Source organism: Lineus longissimus, chromosome 7, assembly GCF_910592395.1.
Source record: "Lineus longissimus chromosome 7, tnLinLong1.2, whole genome shotgun sequence".
Taxonomy (NCBI): domain Eukaryota; kingdom Metazoa; phylum Nemertea; class Pilidiophora; order Heteronemertea; family Lineidae; genus Lineus; species Lineus longissimus.
Window position 1 is genome coordinate 6,882,658 of NC_088314.1, and position 26,009 is coordinate 6,908,666.

A 26,009-nucleotide genomic window follows, 5' to 3' on the forward strand; every position below is an offset into this window, starting at 1 on the left:
AGTACATATTAAGTGGTAGTTTGTAAATGTCAATCGCAAACAGCCAAACAAACCCATCTTTCATTGCCCAACACGAATGCCCTGAAAACTTGTTCTGCCCCGACGATTCCTTTCAGTGTAAATGTTCACAATTTTTTATTACTTCATCATAATCGATTCATGGTAGAAAGTATGTGAGATATTCTATTATATCTTGCATGAAAAATGTTTTATGGGAATAAATGAAACATGAATATCTAGTGCGTTTAACCCGTCATTACGGCGGGGGCCGATGACAGGGGGCCGACTTGAAGATAAATCATGACAGCGCGTTCTATTAACTCCATCAAAACAAGCTTTTCATGTAAACAACTTAAGACGTTTTCCACCATTGCATATTCACACAAAACAGGCTGAACTTAGGGCCCTGTCTGACCACTGCACCTTTCGGACAATGAGAAGTACAGGATTTAGCCAGTCCTCATCTTGGCAGGAACAAATTGTACTGCTGACCTCTCCTTGGAGGTACAGAAGTTTCCCTAAAACAGAGATTCCACATGACAATCACGCCGGAGTTTCACTGAAGGAAGGAAGGTGTTTTTACTGATATCGTTTTCCAGCGCCTCTGATTCCTCCTACCCCAGAAAAGAGATTTCATCCCTTCACGAGAGAACCAGAACATTAGTCCCTTGCCCTAACGAGAAATAAGCCCCTACCTACCGCCCACAGAAACTGGTTCCCGCATCGATGGTAAAATCCCGGAAGGCGGGCGCCCGCTGTCGTAGCTGAGATCATCAGCAAAGCTGACCGAACCGACAGTCTTGGCTGCAGATGGTGCCGCCGTCTGCGGTGTGATGCTGTTGCCGAAGTTGATGCTTCTTGATTCATTTCCGGACACTGTGTTACGGGACGGCTCATCTGGAGAGAGAAAGATGAGTATTCGTATGAGAATTATTATAATAGCCTGTGTTTTATTTACTCTCACGGTGTACTCTCTATCATCAATTACAATGGTCATCGGTACCGTGTAGTCATCAAAGGTTGGGATCAAGTTTTGTGTACACTCTTCAAATGAGTGGCGGTGCCACGTTCGTGTATGTTCTCACAATCAGTTTTGTCATGTTTGAGATCACGGGCAGTAGCGTAGCTCATTGAATAACCTGCCCAAGTTGGATTTTCGAGGCACCAAGTCAATATGTGACCAGCCATGGTGAAGGGTACATCCGTGCGGGATTTCCAAGGTCGGCTCAGATTGCCTGTACCAATAAAAAGGTATATTTGGAAAGCTTGAGTCGATGCCGTCAATCCCCCAAAATGATTTTAACCCAATCTGCATAATATGAGGGGTTAATTTGCATATGAAAAAATATCCCCCCTTTGACTCTTTATTTATGTCTGTTTCGCTTTTGTTAGCCCTACATGTATATTGGCTTTGATATGTGATTTTCGACAAGAATTTAGAATTGGGGTTAGGGGGTTATCTCTAATCATCTGACAAAAACAGCAATAAAGAAACCAAAGGAAATCTAATAATAGATAAAAAGATTGCGTGACATTTTTCATATGCAAATTACATCATGATGATATACAAATTACTATTTCAGGAGATTGATGTCACCGACTCAATGATAACTTCTTTGTATTCACATAGCCGTGACTATGATCTAACACTAATAGGGCCTACTCCATGGCGCCTACAGTCCCAATCACAATTGACATCCCTTACAGTGAGCTAAGTGATCTAACTTGTGACCTGTACTGTAAACAAGAGGTCAAACCCTCAGTTCAACCTAGCCATTGAGCAGTTTATATTTGCTATGGACTTGACTTCAATGGAATCGGTTATTAAACCGAGGAGTTGGTGTGATTGATGGCTGGACGTCGTTAACTGCGGCTACGGCTTCCACCTGTTATAATAGCGGTTATTGCCGTGTCACCCCGTTACCAAGCAATCTTTGAGGAGGTATGGATTTATGAGTATGGCCTCCGTTCCTAAGTAGTCTAATGATCAAGTTTTTCAATTGACCTACCATGTAATCTAGCTATTTGAGTGCTGCACGTGAACTAGCTTTATTCATATGGCAAATTGAGAACACAGTTAAGTAACGAATTCTGGCTGCTTTTCCACAGACCAGAGCAGCTTGTGAAAGAGTCAGCAGCATTTAAAAGTGCTCAAATTCCAGTTCACCTGTGCGACACCAGTGGGGAAATCACAAATGACCAATCGTCTGTGCCGAAATGTTGCCAAGTTGTGGTACAAAACCTCCAGAAAGCTCACCACTTAGGGTGAGGACCGAGGCCGGTTCACTGCATCTAGTTTGTAATCATTTGAGGTTGGGATGGACTATGGGGTATGCACTTATATAATGTCACCACCACCCCTCCCCCAGGCCAAACTCACTGCAAGCACCAGTGATGACAGTTCATTTGACTCAATTACTATGCAATAACAAGGCACTTATCAAATCTATGTAATCTTCTAACATCATACCTAAAGGGTTAATACGATTACACCTACCAAGTTATTCAACAACATGACATCAACAACCAAATGTCTGCTTTGTAAGAGATAGGTCGCATTTAGCAGCAAATTGCTAGGCAACCAATTAACAGATACCCTGGTGGCCATGTTTTCATACTGTTGATAAAAATATCATCCATGCTTTCAGATGCATCAATGTATTGTTTTGTTGCACAAAAGATACATTTGTAAAGTAAACAGTGATAGGGAGGAAATGAGGATTGGGTGTAAATGTTTTGAAACATGGGAATATAAATTTAGTTTAGACATGTGCCTAATCAAGGAACCTTTCTGAGAAACGGGGAGTGGACGAAATGCGTTACACTTGATAATTTCAGACAAGTTAAAAGTGCCGAGGTTGCACTGGCCGAGCCTCGAACCCATGACCTTCTGATCACAAGTAGGATGCCCTTCCATTGGGTCACTGCCTATTGCATATGACAGAAGCATACACAGACAGACACACAAAACAAACACAGTAAATAGACCGCCTAAGAAATAGGCCTCCTGATATATTGACAAGACCCAAAATATCGGATCATCGATCTCCTCTCCATGAATAAGATTCATTATCTAGGCCTAGGAACATAAACATTGCCCCTCAGGCCAGTGCAATATTTGCCAAAGTCTTCCAGAGATTTATCGGTTTTCTGTTGTGTTTTGATCCATCAGATATGAGGAAGACTGAAGTGCACCAAAATATCATTTCAGGTTAATTATTTATACCGATAGGTATCCATGCATGCAATTGTTGCTAAGGGCATTGAACCGTTTTGTTTTGAGCAATCTAACTGAGCAAATTGCTCCTAGAGAAATTGATATTTCTATAATAATGTGCTGACACATTTTTTAATAAAAATTACAATCAGCTGATGGTTCATTGACACATCAGAGAAAGATGGCCAACATACTGACGATTCAAATACTTATTGCTATTGACATGTGAGTGAGTTCTGCGTGTGTGCAGTGGCCGTATCTCTGCCTGCAGCGGCATGGTACAGTCCAATCTTAAGCTGCGATAGACTGAGCACAACATACGCAAATTCCTGTCAATATGGTCGAGACTTTCATATTTTCAATCAATAACTGCACAATAGGTCATCAACTTTCATAACCTTCATAATCTAATTGACCTGTAATATCATATTGATTGACAGCTAGACAGTCTAATTGGTTTTCTTTCCCTGATACCCGCAATTTGAATAGAACCGAATATTCGTTTGAAATTGTCCAAAGATTCATTCAAGGCGATATTTGTGAATAACCAGACGAGGCACAGGAAAATATCCCTCCAAGAAATGACAGCTCGACCTCTGGATTTCAAGATGGGCCATATCTGTTGATGAAATAAAACTCAGGTTGTAACCTTTGGCAGCATTGTTTCGAAGCAATCTCCGTCACAGACTTCTGATGATGTCGATGTTGTTAGAGACTGAGATGGTAACATTGACCTCGGCCTACAAAGATGCAAACCATGCACAGATTGGCTATGAAGATACAACGTCATGCTCCTGGAGAGTCAAGTTTTCGTCAACTTCCTTGAGAGGGGTAATCGCTGCCTAAAAAATCCATATAGCAACTGCAGTGTCCCTGCGGCAAAGCTTGCATTGTGTTTTGAAGGATGCTTTGGTTCTAAGAAGAGAAATTGCTTGCTTTTGTTTGAGGCAGCTTGTCTGTTTGCCTCCGTCAACAAACTCTCTGAAACCCCTCACCAAATCGACAATAATTGACATTGAATTCTATGTTGTCAAAACAGGTCGACCTATCAAAGGAGACCTTTCATCTCTTGATGGCACAAGAAAACCTTGTCTACATGTTTTAACATCAAAACTGAAAGGCCAGCTAATGAGGTCTACAGTACGTGACGTCGGTTTACAAAAGACCTGCAATTGCTGTTCAAACATTATTATCGAAATTATTTGACGATATCTCAGACACACACAAAACCATCATATCGGAGTAGAATAATCCTCCTCAAGTTAATGGGCACATTACATGCTGAGGGACTCAAAGACGTTTTGTGTCAGCATACTCCCTCGAATTTTACCTATTCAGAATGGATATAATTTCACAGTAGGTTGAGACTTTTATTGCCAGTTCAATTGCGACCAAAAGCAACACTCCCCCAAAATCTAAAACAGGTTCAGGTCGATACATAACTTTCTTGAGATATGAAGATTGGTTGGTTATTTTTTACGAGATTGATGTCTTATGCACCCAACTAGTAAGAAAACAAGTGGGGTCATCGTTTTATAGGCCAGAACTGATGTATGGTATAAAAGTAAAGATTGTTTATCATAGTGTCACCTCTAATTAAAAATGGCCAGGGCCATTGTGCTCACCTCATGTGGAGGAAAGATGGATAAAGAGCATGGTCTTGTGTCATGTAGTGTTAGGTTTGATGTAGGTCCAAGCAATTACAATTTCCCCAAAATGGCCAATTTACAGTACATTCGACCTCTGTGACCTTGAAAAGTAGGTCAAATCAAAGAAGACCCGGGTGACACATTCAATGGTTGTTAGAATTAGATGTACCTATGATATAAAATTGGTGCCAATCGGGCAAGTCATTACTAGGAATAATGGCATTTTGAAGAATTTAGGATTTGGCCCCCTCCCTGGAGGCCAAACGGCAAATCAGATCGCACCAAACTTCGGTACCTGAGATCACCTGACCAAGGGGTACATGTGTACTTAATTTGTGATCAATAGTCATTGCAGTTAAGAAACGTGCCATAGGTACGGCCTGACGGCGAATTTACGCCATTTAACCTCTGTGACCTTGACAAGAAGGTCAAATTAAAAACCTGTGTGACATATACTGTATGGTGGTTAGATGTACCCATGATATCAAATTGGTGGCAATCGGGAAAGAAGTTAAGAAATAATCACATTTTTAAGGTTTTTGGATTTTGCCCCCTGGTGGTCAAGTGGTGAATCATATTGGACCAAACTTTGGTCCCTGAGATCACCTGACTAAGGGGTAAATGTGTACCAAATTTGGTATCAATAGTCATTGCAGTTTAGAAACGTGCCATCGTTACATCCTAACGGCTAATTTACACCATTTGACCTCTGTGACCTTGAAAAGGAGGTCAAATCAAAAACCCGGAGGATATATGATGCACCTTTGCTAGAAGTACCTACCATATTTTTTTCAAAATTTCCCGACTACTATTAAGGGAGATACTGCATATTTTCACTTTTAACGTTTGTCCCCCTAGTGGCCAAACCATGAAACGAATCGGACCGAAAGTTGGTCTCCCACGTGTCATTACATAAGGGTACATGTGTACCAAGTTTCAACTCAATAGCTCTAACAGTTACGAAACGTGCCCTGCTAACGGACGACGGACGACGACGACGACGACGACGACGACGACGACGACGACGACGACGACGACGACGACGACGACGACGACGACGACGACGACGACGACGACGACGGACGACGGACGCCACGGTATGGGATAAGCTCACCTCTGCTAAGAGGTGAGCTAATAAAAAGGACAAGCCAGGTTTTCGCTTATGAGATCCAAACTTCTTCTGCGTTCAAAATTTTGGAGATGCATGCCAGTCAGTCTGTTTTCGGTAACAAAGTCAGCTGTCCTAGAGAGTTCCACCACAGAGGCCCAGAGCTTTGTGATCAGGGTGGTGTCCTTTGGCCAGTACTCCTCTCTGTTCTTCATCAGGGAGCAGGTCTGAAGCCACAGAGGCCCAGAGCTTTGTGATCAAGGTGGTGTCCTTTGGCCAGTACTCCTCTCTGTTCTTCACAAGGGAGATGTCTGATTCCAAACTTCTATTTGGAATGCCTGGCAAAAAGGCAGTTGGTTATGCCACTCTTCATTTTATAGCTGGAATATATTTGGGACGAGCAAAGGATTGGGTCAGGATTGGACCAAAACCTTTCATTGGGATTCAGGAGACGGGCTTGACCTTATTTATAACTGGACGTCAGGACAGTACCCTGTCCCTCGCCCTCTATGGTGTATCATAGAGATTGGTGACTCATTAGTAAGGGATCAAGATGTAGTGTTCACAAGTTGCTCCTCATGAAACCTGAGGAGGCATGTCAGGAAAAATATCATTATGAACACATTCCCTGACAACAACCTCTATGTTACACGAGTAACTGCACACGCATGAGCGTATGTTAACCTAATCGGATACTAAACTAGTATGATGAATCTTTAATTAAATCTCCACAAGCGATCGGCAGATCGGTTAATAATAGATATTGGCTTTGCTGAGACTGGTGATGATGTTATTGGACATCACTGTAAAGACTACCGTAGTTACAATTACGATGTCATTTTTCTGGTGCCGACCCCGGAAACCCGGGCTTTTCTTTCGCGTTGAAGCACATGCCAACTGCATGCATGACTTTGAGATGAATACTCTCTCCAGACTCAAGCAAAGTAGGACCCAAATAGTTATATTATAACTAATCAATATGCTGACTATCAACGTTTTCCTGCCAGGAACTTTGTGACTGACGACCAGTCGCCTAATTACAACTCATCTTGAAGAATCGTTTACGGGATTTGAAGTCCACTTCGTTTATATTTCTTGATGCATTTAGGTCTATACACCATGTTATAATAAATGGGATTCATGTAACAGCCCATTTTTCAGTCGAAGTCCACTTTGACGCCATACATGACCTATCAAAACCACTGAACCAAAACAACTAAATGTCTATACATAAATAGATAATGACACGTTTTTAATGGTCAATTCGAGATCGACTCAACAGTGACACACAACTTTCTCTGAAATTTACAAAGAAATATCATACACTCTCAAGAGCTATTTAGAAGAGTCCAGTCAAGGTAAAATGTGCCTAAATGGTGCCAGAACAAAAAGGATTGGTCATGATGGTATGTTCCTGGTAGATTTTATTAGCCAGTTCTATAATATTTGCTGTATGGTTTTGTTATAATGGCCTTCGAAGGACATACTAAGTCTTATTGAATTTGAAGCATATATCGAAGCAAGTATGCACTATGAATCCTTGATCGAAATGACAAATGGTGTTTTCTTTAGGCTGGTCAGAATTGGTACTTGGCGTGACAGGGCAAGCCCCACAGCCTAATCATAACGCCCTTTGTTGACACACCGCCTGATTCTTGTCTCTGGCCGCGATGACACCTGCAGACAGATGACTTTTTGCATGTAATGAATATCGCACATCTATGCGATGATGTATCAAATGTATGACTCACCTGGTGTCATCTCTGGCTCAGTCTTACTGATGGTCGGCAGTGTGCTATCATATCCGTTCTCAGTCCCATCATACGTCTCACTTCGGACGTACCCCTGACTAGATAACCGAGAGTATTTGGGTGAATCTTCACGTGGAATCGGACTGAAAGTAAATTTCAAGATTTTAATGACCTGACTAATTTTTGCAATTTTGTAAAAATATCTTAAACCATTTGAAAATTCACAATTTTTATTTTTATTTAATTTGAACTTCTGCGAAATTTTGTGGTTTTCATGTTCCTTTTTATCAGCTGGTAAAAGGCTCACAATATTCAAACAGTATTTGTTGACATAGTATTCGTTTGATGGCATGATTAATATTATTTCACACGTCATGCTCTAACCTTCTTTTCCCCCCTCCGATGGGAAGTTCTAACGTAATCTGATGGACATTGTGGAGCCGTCTTTGTATGATGTGCGATCGTGGCGTTTGCAAATTCTCGTTGTGTAACTCTTCAATGGTTTGGCCTGGAAAGAGACAGAAAGATATGAAGAAAATTCATTCAGTGATCAGAATAGTTTACCAATCAACTTTGAAAAGTTGGAGATTGTCAGGCTGTGGAATTTGATAATTATGGTAGACAATTAATGGGAGAGGATGGAATATTTATAGGCCCACTTGCTCGTTACACGAATTATGTGTAACATCGCTTCAGTAATGCATTTTAGGACGACTTTTAAGTCTGCATCAGATGAGTGATATAAAGACAACCTCCTGATAAATATCAGTGAATATTTGGTATTGATCAGAGTCTTTTTCATCTAATACCATCAAAATGGATATTTTCAACAATTTCATTTTTGCTATTACTACACTCTCCCAATTTATAGGCCTTGAACTCATGCCAAACCTTAATAATGCAAACACCAAATGCCAAATTGGGCTCAAGATATTCCTTTCACCTCCCTAAGTTAAACATTCTGAGCAAAACTAACAATATTACTGAAATGACTGAAGAAAAAGTACACCTAGCTTTCTTGAAAAAACAAATTTCCCACTTTGACTGTTTGATAAGAAAAGCTTAATTCCAAAGGTATTCTTAAAAGTAAATTGGCTTAAAACCATAAGAAATAACCCTACAGTATTTCATTTCGGAAAGTCAAGCATGAATTGACTAAAAATGCTTGGGGCAGAGTTTTACTGTAACTACATGCCTTATAATTTCATGAATTTATTATAACTTGCTAACAATGCTAAACATAGCAACCCTGATATTAGCCATCTCTGTGCAGGGAACACTACTCCACTGCTAAACTCAGAACAACGCAACATCATGCACAGAAAATAAAGTGGTAATTTCTAAGTTTCTTGCAAGATGTGGAATCAAAGAGGCAGATGAGCATACAGAATGAGAAAAACCAGAGGCCCCAGGACCCTCAGCTGACATAAAAGTTTGATCTTGACAATTTGAGCAATGGGCATCTCTACATCGAGGACTATTCATAAGTCAACAAGATCATTACTCTACTCCAGCTTCTTAAGGAATTCACAACCACAAAACAACTTACAGAATTTTGTTGTTTCGTATATCACAGAAGCAGTGAGATCTCGTGCATTTGGGCTGTAGTTGTTCCCGATGGAATCGCTAACATGGCGGAAATATTTCTGTTCTTTGATCGGGGCGGCCTGTGTCCAAGAGCCGCGGTGAAGGATCTTTGGTTTCTCACTGAAAGCAGGCTGAAAATAACAAGAATAACAATTTTATTCGATCATGCCATAGGCTTCAATCATCTAACAAGCCAAGGGAGGAACATGCGAGATGACGCTGGGCTGGTCTGAGCTAAAAATGCCAGTCAGAGCAAAAGTTTGGCACACTTTCACACTTTCACAATATCAACATTCCTTTATTCTTTGCACTAACCTGTCAAGAGAATAATTTGTGCAATTTAGTTTTTTTTACTTTTTCACCCTGACAGTTCAGCGTTATTTTTCACGACTAGGACCAAATCAATACTGCGTGATTGACTAAACAGACGGGGTAATTGGCCTTTGGATTGTTTTGATAAACATATTATTAGCTATCAACCAATCGGAACAAACCCGACCTCGGCTAATCAATAATTAGCGTTAGTTCAAAGGAATATGATCAATATTTTTGTAAGGGTATGGGTCTCTATAGGAAATGTGAATCCACGGGTATTTGCTGTTACAAGGCTAAAAGCCAAGACAAAATAAAGCTAAGTAAGGCCATGGGGCACTGTATTCTGATCATTTGGCAACCCTCCATCCCAATATTCCTGATTGATGAAGATTTTCCACTATCCCGAATCCTGATAGTCATTTTCAGGCAATGACCGTTGTGCTGAAAAAGCCTATTCCCTCTCTCTAATAAGCATGTTATTCATAAACATTCACACATCATTAACAGACAGGGTCTTGTTGTCTTCAAATATTTGGTCACCAAGACAGGACTTTAAAATGTTTATATCAATAATGACGGAGGAGCTTACCGGGCCAAAATCAAGAAAGCATATGTGTATGCCAGGTATTCTTACGAGTATGATATTGGAGAGCTAGGAACATACATATGGGATGAAATTTGAAATGTCTCATCTATCTGCAGGTCATTTTGATGTCCGATTTATATCTTCCAAGTCCTAGGTCATGCGCCCAATGGCAGTTGACCACGCAGCTAAGCGTGCCGCTACTTTACTTCTTTCCTGCATATCCCTTCTTTTTCAATTCTTCAACACCATTGGGGATTTTCTCTAATCCAGATTTTTATACAAAAGCCTAATACATACGCCTTATCAATCCAATCAAATAATGGAATCAGTATAAAGAGATTTCTGAATAATTTCAAATGCTCTTATGGCCAGATTTTCTTATTTCTTAAAGAACCATTGGCTGAAAAGGGAATGAATTCTGGGTTCAACCATACCCATTCTTTCAGATCAGCATTTTGGACAATCTTATTCCTAATCGGAAAATCTGGCTATTTATACATATATCCTTTCAATGAAATTCTTCCTGACGACCGTGGGCTGTCAAAATTTTATTTTGATGCGAAGGTTATATTAGCCATGATACAATGTAGTAAATCTACTGTAAAGTTCTTGAATTTTCCAGGGATGAATTTGCGGGGACCAATTTTCCTGTAACCCTGGAACACGTAAAGCACTCTGATTATTGGGAACCAAGAAAAAGTCGGCAAAACCTTGATTACTTGACCTAATCCACAACACACAATTTTCAAAAGGAAGCCTAAGTATACTAATCTATCCTTGATATAATCTAGTTAGATTTTTGATGTTATAAAGAATGCCATTTAAAGTAAGCCTATTACTTTTATTAGTATTTCAAGCCCAAGGATAAGGTCCCCAATATTTCATTGTTATACCAGTCTTTTTTATGCCTCTGGCTAAACAATTTACCCACTACTTTTAAACAAGTTTTCAAGCCCATTTAATGCCATTTATACTCGAATTGGTTCCACCATTGTAATTTGCATATTGGCATCAGCGTACTTGTATTTTGTTATTTTTGCAAATGGATTTTAAACTTGTAAGGGCAGCAAAGATCTGGGGGATTTTTAACAGGTTAAATAAAAAAACAACAAAAATAACAGGTCTAGTCCTTTTGGTAAAGACCAATTTTTTTCAAGCCAAAAATTTTTGTGACGACCTAAAATATATATTCAAAGAGATAGCATGCATGACAGCCACCATCATGGTACAAGACTTCCTGAGAGTTAGGCCACATTTTTTTTATTTGTTGGATTACGAATCCATCTTGGGTCATTTTCCGTAAAGTGGAAACAAAATTAAGTCCAGTCTGGTTCAAAAGTTACCTGAGTTGCGCTGAGTGGTGGAAGGTGGGATATTATACTCGGGCGATACTGGGCCTCGAACTCATTTGGTTGGGCTGGCGCAAGCACATGGTAACCATTCATCTGAAAAGTAAAATTTAGTGTCACAATACAAAATATGGACAAAAATGGAACACTGTACTGGTCACAATTGACATACATTTTGCTTTACGCAGGTTGACTGTGAAAAGACGACCCTACCGATAAGACTGGAAACATTCCGCATATTAAGACCATGTTTTCAGTCACAGCTCATTGGTATGGGCTTGGAGGAATTATACTTGAAGTATAATTCCTCCAAGGTATGGGTAATTCTTCAGAAGTATACATTGTTGCATCACATCAAATTGGAAAATCTTACAATCACAACATATACCTTGCATCTTCAGCTTATGACCAGGAGGTGAATCCAGTGTGTGTAGGCCTAAGTACCTGCAAGTAGCTTGTTATTAGGTAGCCAAGAGCATGTCCCTTGTAATAGGCTTGCACCTCAGTACATAGCCATGAATTTCTCTCTCCCCATCCTCGTTACTTATCTGCACCTGTGGTAAGACAAACCACACATATCCACAGTATATAAGCCTATATAAAACTTGACATATTTCCACTCAAATTGTCAGTCACTCTTGACAAACTGACCCCTGCAAGTTGACAGGCGAGATAGTGTACTTAATTATATACATTGTATACGGTTAGTGTACTGTTCGCGAGCCAGAAAAGAGCATAGTTCTTCTCCCGTTGTTTCCGCTAATCTTTCCTAAATAAAATCTAACTTACTCCTCGACTTGACATGGTGACTTAAATGCTTCAGTAACCTCCTAATATCCGAAAAATATCCAATGTTTAACTCATGTTTTCGTGTTTATTCCACCGCAAAAACTGGCCATTTGACGCCATGCTTCGAGTTACTTTGGAGATATGACAACAATGTGCAGGAGGGGAAGTCAGCTACCTCATTGAGTGTACGAGCCATCTTCAATACAGGCGGTGGGGAACATTCTTTTAAAGTGCGCGCGTGGGTTGTGACCGTGGACAATGCACTTTGCTATGGAAACCAGTTCGGGGAATTAACTCGTATGGTGAATGCTCTGGCGTATTATGGTATATAGTCTACAGTCATAGTTCTAAAGAGGCCATGACCAGCAGTAGCTCAGAGATAACAGAGTCCTTTGTTCCCCTGACATTCTATCCTGGGACAGTTTCCACACCGACGGTATTTCAAATTTTAATTCCCCGCTCACGTGACCTACCTACACCGTATTGAAATTAGTTTTGTGGATGACCTTCCAAGATGGCGAAGTATCTGCAGAAACTTTCTACTTTTAGGCAAATAATCCGCGAAAATGGTGGAATTATTCAATCCTTTTTGGTTCTATTTAGGTGAGCGTTAATTTCATCATTCATTGAACACTTACAATGCAATAGTTGAGATATGTGTTGAAGATATCTTATCTAAAACCGATTTTTAATCGGGGAAATCTATTTATCGGACGACATTTCTAAACTTATTTTCGGACAAGGAGACAGAGCCAAATTAATTTTACAGGCTTTTCTATTATGTTTCGACATAGTTATTCACTGTTACATTATGTTTTCAGAACTGATGATTTGAGAGCAGGCAAGTTAGTGGGAGAAGACAAGTATGGAAACAAATATTATGAAAATAATGAATTTTTCTTAGGTAAGTTAAATTATTTGCCGAGAAATCGGGCCTATCACTGACAAATGAATCTCTTGTTTCCGGGACAGTGCCGCTAAAGCATGTAATGGAGGAACCGTACATAGGGTGGGAAGACCTCACCAAGACCGGAGCTTGTATCAGAACAGACTCCTGTTCATAATCATATTTTTAAAGACTGCCACCTCTATCAGACTGTGGTGGCCAGGTTTGGCCAGCGGAAGCGACGCGGATTGGACTGCAAAATTCTAAGAGAGATATGTGTACTTAATCAAATTCACTGTGTCCATTGTGTTTCAGGTCGTAATCGCTGGGTGAGGTATCCTGAATCAGTTGGTTTCGATTACGATGGAAGCCAGGTTCCTGCAGAATGGTAAGCAAGTTGATGTCTCAAGATATATCAGTAAGATTGAATGTGGCCCAAGCCTCTGTGGCTGTCAGCCCATAATCGAACTAGGTTCAGTGCGTCTGGGTTGTATTTCAGGTTTAAAAATCAATGCAGTAATAAAATTTTGAACCCCAATTGTGTCCTACTAAGGTCCATTTTTAGACCTGGAAGTATTGTAGTGAAATTCTGGAATTTTTTGCACAGCAAGGAAGTTTTGTACTCCGTAAAATGGCTCCAACAATGATTGACATTCAAAAAACTCTTTTAATGATGATGGTGTGCAATTGGATTAGTCAAAGCGGTTGATGCACAATTTGTCACAAATTTTAGCCATCAGATCATGCTTGCTTGTTTTTTTCAGGCACAGGTGGCTTCATTCTATTACGGATAAATCTCCGATCGAGGAACCTCCGAAGTTTGAACGGTGGATGTGTGACCATGAAGAAAATTTCACCGGAACGAATAAAGATTATGTACCTTATTCAACAGCAAGACCAAAAGTTGAATCATGGGTACCCCCGAAAAAATGAAGTTATGGACATTAGTCATGTACATTTAATGTTTGTAAATAGATATTCTTGTTAGATTGACACCGTGATACGGATTTGTCATTTTTGAATGTCTCTTTTCCTGGCAGAGATGAGAGATCAAAGATAACAACATGTTCATTTGGAATTCTACTTCCTGGACGTACTCAATCTGACGAAATCTCATATCATAGATGGAATTGGAATTGAGTTGCACATATCTGGAGTAGTGATGTGCTTGTTTTCACGTGTTGATAAATAAATAGTCTGCCATTTGTAGATTGGAAAATTTTTGTTCTTTTTCTATTCTATAAACCACTTCTTGATTCTCCTGTCAACAATCTCCCCGGAGAAGTCTGCTGCCCCTGAATGGTATTTTCTCTGCCCTCAAGATCATAGACGGAGATTGGGAAAAACCAGATGAGATGAACCTCACACAACCCTCCAAGTCTCCTACAAACCAAAGCTTAGATGCTTTTAGTAAAAACAAACTGAAGAACCTTTCAGAAGTTTCCTTGAAATCTAGTGTTGAAAAGCAGCCTGTCCTTTATTAAACGGCAGGAGCCAGCTGGGCCTGATTAAGTCGAACAAAACTGCCACTAGGTGCCTCTACTGTCACGCAGTACATCAGCTCTAGAATTGCACTTGTACTAGGAACAATTTTATCACCAATTCAAACACGACCCAGTTCCCTAACCTTGGAAATTTGCTGACAGAGACCACCAATTTGACCACCTCCCCCATGCCTAAAGTCCCCCTTTAAGACAAGTGGACAGTTACCCCTTATACATACTTATTGTGCCAATTCCAAACCTGCTTTTAAAGCAATCCCACATGACCAGCCAGGTTAAAATTAACTCTCTGATAATATCTGCCTCCTTGATTAGTATCCTGCATCATTCACAGATGGAATTTGTGTTGATTGCAATGCTCTTGAACCAAACTGAGTTGGTGGGACTTCTGGAACAAATTGTGCCCGCTTAACCCTCTTTTCTGCTGGAGTGATGAATACTACAAACGCCGTCATCACTGTAGACCAGAAGTTCAGAAAGACCTAATGTTCATGACTCCAAGAGCCACTTTTTCTGCACAAATTATTCTTGGCACAGCTAACTTTACTCAGAAAATACCAGGTGAAGTGCACTGTGAACTTGGCACGTTGGACTGGCTAAAGACACAAATTAATTGATTGACATCAATAGATTGTAAGAAAGACGGATGCAACTGCAATTTTTTCTCCTTTTTCTGCAGCCGAACAAAAGAATGATTGGGCGAGATAAGAACTTGTGATTGTAGTATGGACAATTGTGACCTAGCACGACAAAATGAGTCGCATGTTGCTCAGAAGATGAGCCTCAAATGACACCAGGTCATCATAGAAGAAATTGATGAACTCAGGTGTCACAAAAGGCAGACAACAGTGAAATGAACAACCAGTCTGTCTCAACCTGTCAAGCTCGGAGCGACATGCGACTTGTTCCGTCATGGCGGATCACAATTTCGAAGACTTTCGTTTGGGCGCTGACCAGCCATGTGTTTCACCTGGAACAAAGGGCCACGGTGGCTTATAGCCTTGTCTGAGGTCTGCTTAGGCCTTCAGATGTGGTCGGAGTATGCGCATTTGTTTGTTTGGGTGCTGCTTCATCTTTATCGAAAAGGTACATAGTTCAGGACACACTCCACTCGAGCTTGTCCTAAGGAAAAAGGTTTTGGGGCAGATCATCAGATGATGAAAAGGCACTTACTCACCCCAAACTCGAAGGACAACACCTGATGTCCACGTATCTTGGCGACAGTCGGGGCCTCCATCCCTGGCTGCTGTCGACATGTTGGTCACAACTCGTAACACGAATATTGTAAACTGATGAGGAGGTATGGTCAGAGGTCAAGGACTTGTAGCCTATAGCGCTCTCTTTGAACTATTTACAGACCGATGGTGTAAAATGGACACCTGTTGGCCAGATTACATGACAGTCCCTTCTATAGGATTTGGCCCATTCCACGTAAACTGAAATTGATGGGGGCTGTCTTATATTGATGATGTCACTTGGTGTGGTCAATTGGCATGCTGGTATTTAAGCCAAAGGAAAAATGCAACAAAACCATTTCAATATCATATTTTTTATTTCTTTAATCATTATAGTGTTAATCATTTGAGTTTCACATCATAATTACATGGATCTCTTAATTACATCATTAATCTACTAATAGATCATAACCAAGATCACTACATACAATAATTACTGTAAAATCGGTCAGGTGCTGTTGTGATCTTCTAAGTGGCAGCACTATTATTTTGTGGTATCCATTGGAAAACACTATTCCCATCCATTGAGTAGGGCTGTATCACAAGGCCAAGGGAACTTTTAATATCCTGTGATATTATTAATTTAGACAGGCTTAGTCCCCAATCATCTTTCAATTTAATTCAAGACTCAAGTTGAGCTGAGCAGACATGGTTCTGACCTTCAAGTGTCTCAGATTGTAAAGCATGGGCATGTTGGTTTTTCCTAATGTATTCCACAGTAGCTGCAACTCTGAAGGCTCAAATGGCACTTGACAGAACCAACAGTTGACAATGCTTTGTCTTTTTATGTTTCATAAAGAGTCCATAACAAAGCGGTATTTCTATTCATAAAGCAGTACATACAGATGTAGATCATGGAAACCAACCCAGCTCACAAATTTGTACTGTAAAACCACCCAGGAGCTGTCATGTCTTTCTTGCTGCCATATTTGGGGGTGGGCGCTGCCTACTTTACGGTTATGAATAGTTGGCTGGAAAAGAATTTGGTGGGTCGTGTTCGTTATCGGTGGTAAATTGTTAATCAATTAATTTCAATACTACTGCAAGGTACAAATAAATTTTATTAAAGGGAAGCTCCTATGATGATCTAAGCAAGAAAAACATGTAGTTAGTGGGGACAGATTTGTCCATTACAGGCCTGATTATTGCAAGCCGACAAATTTATCATGAGCTGGGTCAGAAAAAATTCCCTTAAGCAACCTGCAAATGAGCAATTTAAATTGCAGACTGGTGATTAAAGTCGCATGTGATGTAAATCGCTTGTTTGTGGTGGTCATCGCAGATTCAATATCAAACCCAGCGCTGATCGGTTTTACCTGCAGACTAGAGATCCTTTTGTTGCACACAGCAGCGATTTTAATCGCAGATTGCTCGTTTGCACAGCACTTTCAAAGCACACGCATCTAATTACTATTCATATTCATATGTTACATTATTTGAACAGGAACTGACATGTTTTGAAATTGGCACTTGAGTGAGGCTTGACTAAATAAAACATATATGACAAGATTTCAAACCCACATTCCGTTGTAATGATCACAACGCTAAGAAATATTATTCATATTCACGCACAATAATTAGAATTATCATTGGCCTATATACTATGACTACCATTTGATCATGGGTCTGCCTTCTCAGCCTTTTAGCATCACCATACTTTTTATCGAAAGTGAGAGACATGTGTTCTGTTTCATGTCAATAAATGTTAACTTTTCAAATGAAATAAAGGGAACTTAGCCTCAATAAGACTTGAGACTATACAATCATTTTCAATTTCCGAGTTTTTTTAGTTTGTTTCGGTGAAGGCCTACACGCCATTTTATGGCGACACAATTAGATTTGTTTCATCCCAGGATGTATGATGTCATAGCAACTATATCTATCTATCTCCACTACATAATTGTTTAACACACAGACTAATGAATTTACTCTTTGCTACATATGCTGAATCACTTAGAGCCCGGGCGTTATTTTATCACAATTTTATATCAAACTTTTCAGAGGTAAGCACTATACTTTTCCTTTTTTTCACCCGTAAAATGCTGAAACATAAACTTGAATGTTTGGTAATTAACCCTTTGCTTTCCTAATGGCATGTGCAATTATTCAAATGACAAATGCATATACATATATCTTTATTGGCAAATGGACTAACCTACATGTAATGGAAATTTATATGTGCAGTACCACATGAATTTTTCCATATATTTTATCCAAAATGAACAGTAGCTTCAGCCGATTATGGCCGATGCTCAAGACAAGCGAAGACCACCAAAATATTTGAAAATCATACACATATCATGTCGATAGAACTAGTCTAGACCACACTGGTCACTAATACATCAATTCTACACACTATAGTTACATTGCAAGGCTACAGAATGATTTGTTTGTTCATTATTTGGGTTGAACATTTGGCAAGGCAGCAATCTAAACTGCTGATCGACACTAAAACCTTCCTTCAGCAGCATGGGATTTACCAGTGGACAACAAGTTTTATCCACCACAAAATCCAAAGGATTCCCATTGGAATAACTCTGGTATAATGTAATGTAATGTAAGGATTCCCATTGGAATAACATTGATATAATGTAATGTAATGTAAGGATTCCCATTGGAATAACATTGGTATAATGTATATGTAATGAAAGGATATCCCATTGGAATAACACTGGTATAATGTAATGTAATGTAAGGATTCCCATTGGAATAACATTGGTATAATGTAATGTAATGTAAGGATTCCCATTGGAATAACATCGGTATAATGTAATGTAATGTAAGGACGCGTCATTGGAATAGAAAATGACAAGTTTGGGACCAAAACCAGTGTCCTTTGACAGAGGGTGTCTTGCTGAGAGAGGTGTCCGTAAAAAGATGTTCCACAGTATCAGAATCTTAAAGGTAGACCCCACCCAAGTTGTAAACAAACAAATATTCTGCAGCCATAAATTACCTATTTATAATTTCTGTACAAATCTCAATTCACTATATATACTCCTAGTTGCTTGCATATAAATTTACACATAGTACATGTACATAACAATAGACACGATTTCAAATATTCTTTTCAGTGACAAGGGAACTTCGTCTTTGCCTATTAAGTTTACAACAGTCATTTGCAATATTCAACTAAAGATAAAAAATCTCCCACAGATATGCTTTATAGTATACATTTCAGGTAGGCCTGCAGCCCTTTTAAAAGCCGATGAAAATGACTGGATGTTAACCAGATTTAAAACTGAAAAAATTCTTTTAAACAAATTAGATGTAAAGAGACAGCCAAATTCAACTGGACAAATCAATTATTTCGCTCTGGATATTTCCCTAGTGTTGGTATAACAGATTTTTGCCTCTGATTACACTCATTTTTTGGAAAGTTACATCTTATGAAATTTATCCCAAAATATCGTTAAAGATTTTATTTTAATTCAGGGATTAGTGACTGATATGACTATTTCTAAAATGCATGACAAATATCACAGAAAGTGGAAATGCAATATAAAATAAAAATAAAAACAACTGCAAAGACAAACTGATGAAAAACCAACCAAGTAATCACACTAACAGATGATGTAGAGACTTAGGTTTCAAACACAAACAAAATACTCTAGCTTCACCGATTTAAGACCCCTTAATTATGAAGACTATGAAATCTACACAAATGCCTGAACATGATGTCATGATTATCAGACAACTTGACGTCACCGACACATTTTCTATCCAAATTGAATGGCATCCAATAACAAAATTGTGCAAAATATCTCTCATTTCTTCAACATTCCAAAATAGTCTTAGATCAGTGAAACTAGAGTATACAACAAAACAATACTGGTATGATACAAAATCTCTATGTACAAACGGAGTTTAATTAAATTTTGCTGCAGTAAATTTCTGTAAGTAAGAAGACTACCTTTCGTGGTGAAGATTCCTTCCTTTTGGTGAAATTGCTTTTTGCCCAAGTCACTGAATCAATGACAGGCAATTTATTGTAAAGATACATCATAATATCAATGTTTTTTTATATTCAATACAAACACAGCAATAAGATTATACAGGCAGATATTGGGTTGTCCCAAAAAGTGTTGAGGAAATTGTGTCAGTACGTCAAAAGTCCATAAAATTTGCCTCCTTGTGACATCAAAATAAACTGATGCTACATGTTCATAAGGTACAACGTAAGTATTGACGACGATTTGAGGTTGACGTCTCTAAATATTAAGAGTCGAAGCTTTTTGAGTTAGTCGACTCTAAGGGAGTGTTGATGGCGAATTGAAGTCTTACTCCAAAGAAGTATCAATGGCAAATCGAAGTTTTGATGACGATCAAGTTGTTTATGGCATGTTTGAAAACAGTCTTGATGGAAAACAACCTCATAAAGAGTAATTAGCTGAAATGAGAAACGAGCCCAGGTCTGAGATAGAGACAACAATAATTCAAAGATGAGAAAATATGTGAGGAAATAACTCCACAGCCAGACGTAGATTTATCAATGTCTCTACAAATATTTCTCCAAATGAAGGTATTTCTTGAACCTCTGAGTACAATGCCCAACTTCATTTTTGAAGCTTCAACTTATGGTAAGTGCATGTCCTCTCCACATGTATCAACTTAGCTATCCAATACACTTAGATTAAGCCTGAAGCAGATTGGGAATAGTGGCACACATGCAAGCTTTATTCAAAATTTCAAGAATGAAATATATATAAAAAGGTTTGTGATATCAACATGCAAAAGGTACTTTCTTTAGAAAATAATAAGTCCTTGGTTAAAAGGTACTTTTCCCCTTTCTTTTGAAAGGCAGCAAAAACGTCAAATTCTTCATTTATCCCTTTTCAACAGACAAGAGAGTGACTGGATGAAGTAAATGAACATATTGGAAAATGACAAGAAGCACATTCTCTATTCAAGGTCTGGAATGAAAAAAACAAGATGTCTGCCTGGCAGCCATTGCAGAAAAGGCTGCAGTTGAAATCAATAGGACTTCCAAGCCCCAATCCACTATCCTCAGTCCAGACAAACCATGCCTGTGAAAATAGGAACCAGGATGCGTATGACACCTATAATTGGCTGTATGCCCCTATCGGCCAATGTCACATTAAGTCACAGAAGTTGTTCAGATCATGCAGGGTCCCCCAAGCAATTATGATATTTGAAGTGGTAACTGCAGGTATCCATTGAAAGCAATAGAGCAGCAGTCTTTAAAGAACTGCCCTGCAGCAGTGATGGCATAGTGCAACTTTAAAATAGCCCAGAAGCTGTGGTTAAAGCAGGGTATAGGACTGAAACCACACTGGGATTGCAAGCACGTAGATGTATGGCATAATTCATACAATATTGCTCAAAGCTTTTTTAAACCTGGGTCTCCACCATAAAAGAAAACTACAATGCATAGATCATTTATCATTCACTCCTTTAGGACCACAGGTAGAGGTTTTCCTAGTGCATCATGAAATACGTTACTCCAATATGCATTACAGGCTACCCAGGTGGGTCTTCACTTGGTATAGGACCTACCTCAGGTCCAGCTTTCAGCAAACACTACCCAGCAATCCTTCATTTACCTTGGCAACCAATAAACATTTGCAGCCCAAGCTTATGTTGCCGTGACAACCAGCAAACAACAACATTGTACTCACATTTTACCACCTTGTGCAACTAGAGACAAAGAGCCAAAAAGTGCTGGTGCAAAGACATACTTATCAGCGAAGAAGTATACTCAAATTTTCTATTATGAATTAATCATCAAATGTTTGGGACTTTCCCATGGCGCAAAAAATTGTGACCAAGGGCCAGTTTACGAAGTGTTTTTTAGCACTAATGGTACCAACCAGATTTATGGTACCATTAGACACTGGCCGGGTCTTTTTAAAGGACAAATGCATGAATAAACAAAAAAAGTAAAAGTTCAGTTTTGCTAATTACGTGGCTCTCCTGGTACTTCAAGGAGGATACATTATTCATATAAGTCGTCCTTTAAATTCAGACAGAAAGAAGATGACAAGCGTACAGAAAAAAGTTGAAGTAGGATTAACGATTAATAACTAAGAGCTATCTTACTACTTAATTAGCTTGCCTGAAAGGTATAACACATATTAGTAGATCTGCAAACTAATGTTTTGAAACTGGAAATGAATTTCCCCAGAGCTTTTTAGAGATAAAACTTTGAGGAAGACAATATCACCCTCGAGAACCAGCTTTCCAACTTGTCGAAAATCAGGTCTATTCAAGCAGTGTCCCAACTTTTTCCTTTTTCGAGCTTAGTCCAGGACAGGTCTGCTTGGTAAGTTGGGACGTCTGTCTGGTTCTCAACAAGTTGGGCAACTGATCCGCCAGCGTGAACATAATATCAGCTGATAAGTATGACGGTTTTTTCACAGCTCCAAGTGCAAATCACTACAGCACACCACATCAGTTCAAACATGTCAATGAGACCATGAAAAGCAGGTAAACAACATTGGAACACTTTCATCATGTGCAACACTTTTTTACATCTTTGTGAACAACGTTTAATGCATTGGGCCTTGTTTTGATGCAAGTGATATCAGTGTTGAAACCATAGCCAAGGTTCCCAGGTTGAAACTTTCCTCGTCGGGTCGTGGGGGTCAAAATATCCACGCTTTTAGATTCAATCTACCAATCCATATGAAGGAAGTGCAAGCTTAGTCAAAGGTTGTGCAAAAACAAATGGGGACTGACCTCTCTAATTCTATCTTTTTCAATGAAGAAATTTAGAGGTGCTTTTCAAATTTTAAAAGCAAGGACATTTTGACACCTGCTCACCCAGGGACGTTGGAGGTGAGGACATTTGAAATATGTGAACATATAGGGCCAAAAAATAAAGGGGTTTACAGTAGAGACACAGGTTGACATGGACACAAGGGTGACACTGAGAAACAGTTCATATCTCGGTCATTACCATCATGTGCCTACGATAAACTGTGTTACTTAAACCTAGAAGTATAAAAACATAATCATGCTGCAAAAACACACAATAGCCCCTAATTGTCGATATTAAAAGCCCACTCCATAATGAATCAATAGGCTATTACTGCCTACAGTCTTCCACCCATCCTTGTCCAGGTATATTTTTTTTTCATCAGCATCATTATAAACGAGGAGGAGCCTCATGGCCTAGTGGTTTACACTGCTGGCCACCACGCAATAGGGCCCGGGTTCGATCCCGGGGAGAACCCAGGATCGTATGTCTGGATGAATCGGCGTGGCTTTCAAGGAACTAAAATTCCTGGCTCTTCACAGTCCTTCGAATGAGACTCAAAACCGAGGTTCCTTGTACCTGGTGTCTATGCCAGGGCAAGCTAAGACCCCACCAAGTGAGAAACATTAGTAGCGTGGACTCTATCTATCAAAGTCGGACCACTTCGCTCCGCATGCACACAGCACCATATGATCAATTACGTCCCGAAAGGAACCCGATCATTATAAGGATAAGATAAGATAAGATAAGATAAACGTTACGACATACATGTATATCCAAATCAAATTGGGTGCAACCTCGAAGACTGGCACATAGGGTAGGGGGAATGACAAAAAAGCATTGCAGCTAAAGACCTCATCATAGCACCATCAACTTCTTCAGCCCAGGGTATACCCACCTTGAGAAATCAGCGCAAAATACAACAGTAGCTTCCTTCTTTTACACAAAAACGACCAGAGAAAAAGCGGTGCACAACATGATAAAAATGCTCCAAGGATCTCCAGCCTAGCTTTTCATGGTCAAAACACGTGCTCACGGGTGACCGACCTACACACACTACACAGGGTGCTCATAGCAGGCGCCATTAAGAGAAGGAAGGAAATGACTCTAGCAGAGTTCTTCTAATCACCTTTTAAAAATAATGCGAAACGATATTTACATGTCTCCGAAGATTCCCGCAAATGTTTTGCGGAGATTTTTCATGGTGTCATCCTCCTGCTGATCAGTACTCTGTTGTGGCCGCATCGGTGGTTGGTTTGGTGCTTTTGGCTGGTTGGGGCCTTTCGATCCGTCCACGCTCCCCATGCTGTTCATTTGTTTTAATGGTGCATTTTGGCCCGCAGGTGCTTGCTGACCAGGAGGTACCTGTGCATTAGGTTGGGGTGGGGGTACTTGTTGTCCTGGTTGCCCAGGCTGCGGTGGCTTGCTGAAAGACACAAGGGCAATGAATGAATATATTTTATACCTTTTTTCTTCAACTATCATTGTCTGTGAAGCACCGTTCTTCTTCCACTTCGTTAAATTAATTGTTGCGTGATTCCATCATTCACCATGAATTACCTGTTTTTGACTGGTTCTGGGAACATAGCAGATTTAATGACGAAAAGCTTTTCCCACAAATTAATTTTTAATACCATCCATCCGTTTATTGATAGCCACAGGAAAGAGACAGCAGATTATCAAAAACCTGGAATAAATGTACATACACAATCTATAGTATGAACCTGTGACAAGTATTTGCTGTAACACAATAGATATCATGCAAATTTAATGACTTAACCTATTTCTAACTAATCACTGGAAACAGAACATATTTATATGTATGTGAGCCCGGCCTCCCTTTCTTGAGACACAAACTAACAGCAAGTTTTTGTAACAATTGATTATCTTCACCTATAAGTTTTATCTCCCCAATGAGAATCAAGGAAAAATTTACAGTCTTGCAGAAATAAAGGGGTTTGTAGCATACCTTATTCTAGTGATGCATGGGAACAAGTGCAATTTGAGCTGAAACTAATAAGCTAATTTTTTAAAAAATTTTACGAAAATAAATCTTTTCAGAAATAAAATAATCTCATTTGAAACTTAGCTAAGTGGGAAAAAGCAAGTGGAATGAAGAAAAATCACGATGTCGTGATATAGGGATGCTATAGTGTCCATACGTTCCGACAAGATCCGGGGTGAAGCAATTGGGTAAATGTCTCAACTACATTGTATGTGACACTTTTCAGAAGATAATCGAGCACTTTATACCACAAGCATCATGATGTTCTGATGCCGGGTATTGCAATCCCCCTTATTATTTCCATAGATTTAAACCGAGACAAAACACCAATTTTGTACGGGTTCTCTTTTCCTATAGTTATATTTTAACAACAACCAACATCACATGCTGTTCACACTAACTTCCCAGCAAACAAATAGTTGGGTATCACAATATAACATCAATGGCAAATACCATTCTCTCTTAAAAACCCTGACTAACAGTTTGGCAGAATTTAGGAATACTCTGCTAACATAGGAGTACTAAGATGACCTTAAGGGCGTAATGAGACCTTATAGGCTAAAATGTCACGAGCTAACATGACCTTAAGGGTCCACAAATCTAGAAGATGCTGCATAAACAAGGGCTAGAGTGGTAGGACGGATAACACTCAAGAATTTCTAAAGGAATGAAAATGTGATATTAGTTTAAAAACTAGATCAAGGAGCCCTGCTACCCTAATGAAGGGCAAAAGAAATAGAGAGCAGAGTTCCAGATAACTTCTTGGGTGGTTCTGGTCAACCTAATATATGTGATGTGTCCTACACATTGTCCAAGTACAACATCCCAAAGTGTCATATCCCAATTGTACTACATGTAAGTACTTGTATACACTAAAAACCAAGTATGAAGTACTTCCGATTACCCAAGTACCACATACCAAGTACTGAGTACTCCCAAGTACCACATACCAAGTACTGAGTACTCAAAAGTACCACATACCAAGTACTGAGTACTCCCAATAATCCAAGTACCACACAATACACACTGTCACAATCATTTTTTGCCACAGCCACGAACGTCAGTGCTTCAACTCAGGTGCTATCTGAAACCCTGACAAAATTCAGAACCTTAAGGTCTCACCTGAATCGTGGGTTATTGCCTATACCACCACCGTAAGCGGGGTTACCGCCACCACTGTACATGGGGTTATTACCACCACCATAGGCAGGGTTATAGTTAGGCTGGGGAGGAGGAGGTTTGCTGCATAAGAGAAAGAGCAACAATTTAGATCAGGAATGAAAGAGAGAGAGAGAGAGGGAAGAGACAGCAA

At 39.5% G+C, this 26,009-nt stretch overlaps 3 protein-coding genes across 13 annotated transcripts in view; 1 reads left to right on the forward strand and 2 right to left on the reverse strand.

Annotated features, from left to right (window-relative positions):
* The window catches only part of LOC135491518 (dynein axonemal heavy chain 3-like), a 47,879-nt gene extending 35,406 nt beyond the window's left edge, over positions 1 to 12,473 (reverse strand). For all 5 annotated transcript variants that reach the window (XM_064777463.1, XM_064777462.1, XM_064777465.1 and 2 more), the window contains exons 1-6: positions 12,352 to 12,473; positions 11,557 to 11,658; positions 9,275 to 9,443; positions 8,110 to 8,233; positions 7,726 to 7,868; positions 700 to 897 (exon numbers count right to left, since the gene is read on the reverse strand). In XM_064777463.1, the coding sequence (XP_064633533.1) occupies positions 700 to 897; positions 7,726 to 7,868; positions 8,110 to 8,233; positions 9,275 to 9,443; positions 11,557 to 11,658; positions 12,352 to 12,366 (751 nt within the window). In that variant the 5' untranslated portion in view covers positions 12,367 to 12,473. The remainder of the gene's footprint in view (positions 1 to 699; positions 898 to 7,725; positions 7,869 to 8,109; positions 8,234 to 9,274; positions 9,444 to 11,556; positions 11,659 to 12,351) is intronic.
* A 358-nt stretch (positions 12,474 to 12,831) lies between these two features.
* Positions 12,832 to 14,446, forward strand: LOC135491323 (probable NADH dehydrogenase [ubiquinone] 1 alpha subcomplex subunit 12). Its single transcript, XM_064777103.1, has 4 exons — positions 12,832 to 12,954; positions 13,173 to 13,255; positions 13,553 to 13,625; positions 14,002 to 14,446. The coding sequence occupies exons 1-4, from the start codon at positions 12,866 to 12,868 to the stop codon at positions 14,168 to 14,170; spliced, it is 414 nt and encodes a 137-aa protein (XP_064633173.1). The 5' UTR covers positions 12,832 to 12,865; the 3' UTR covers positions 14,171 to 14,446.
* A 1,832-nt stretch (positions 14,447 to 16,278) lies between these two features.
* LOC135490776 (synapsin-like) overlaps positions 16,279 to 26,009 on the reverse strand; it is an 88,457-nt gene continuing 78,726 nt past the window's right edge. For 5 of the 7 annotated variants that reach the window (XM_064776258.1, XM_064776260.1, XM_064776253.1 and 2 more), the window contains 3 exons: positions 23,852 to 25,939; positions 22,035 to 22,050; positions 16,279 to 20,364 (listed from right to left, as the gene is read on the reverse strand). In XM_064776258.1, coding sequence (XP_064632328.1) covers positions 25,816 to 25,939 — 124 coding nt within the window. In that variant the 3' untranslated portion in view covers positions 16,279 to 20,364; positions 22,035 to 22,050; positions 23,852 to 25,815. Of the gene's footprint in view, positions 20,365 to 22,034; positions 22,051 to 22,893; positions 22,929 to 23,851; positions 25,940 to 26,009 lie in introns of all 7 variants that reach the window. The other 2 variants (XM_064776255.1, XM_064776254.1) reach the window with 2 other exon arrangements.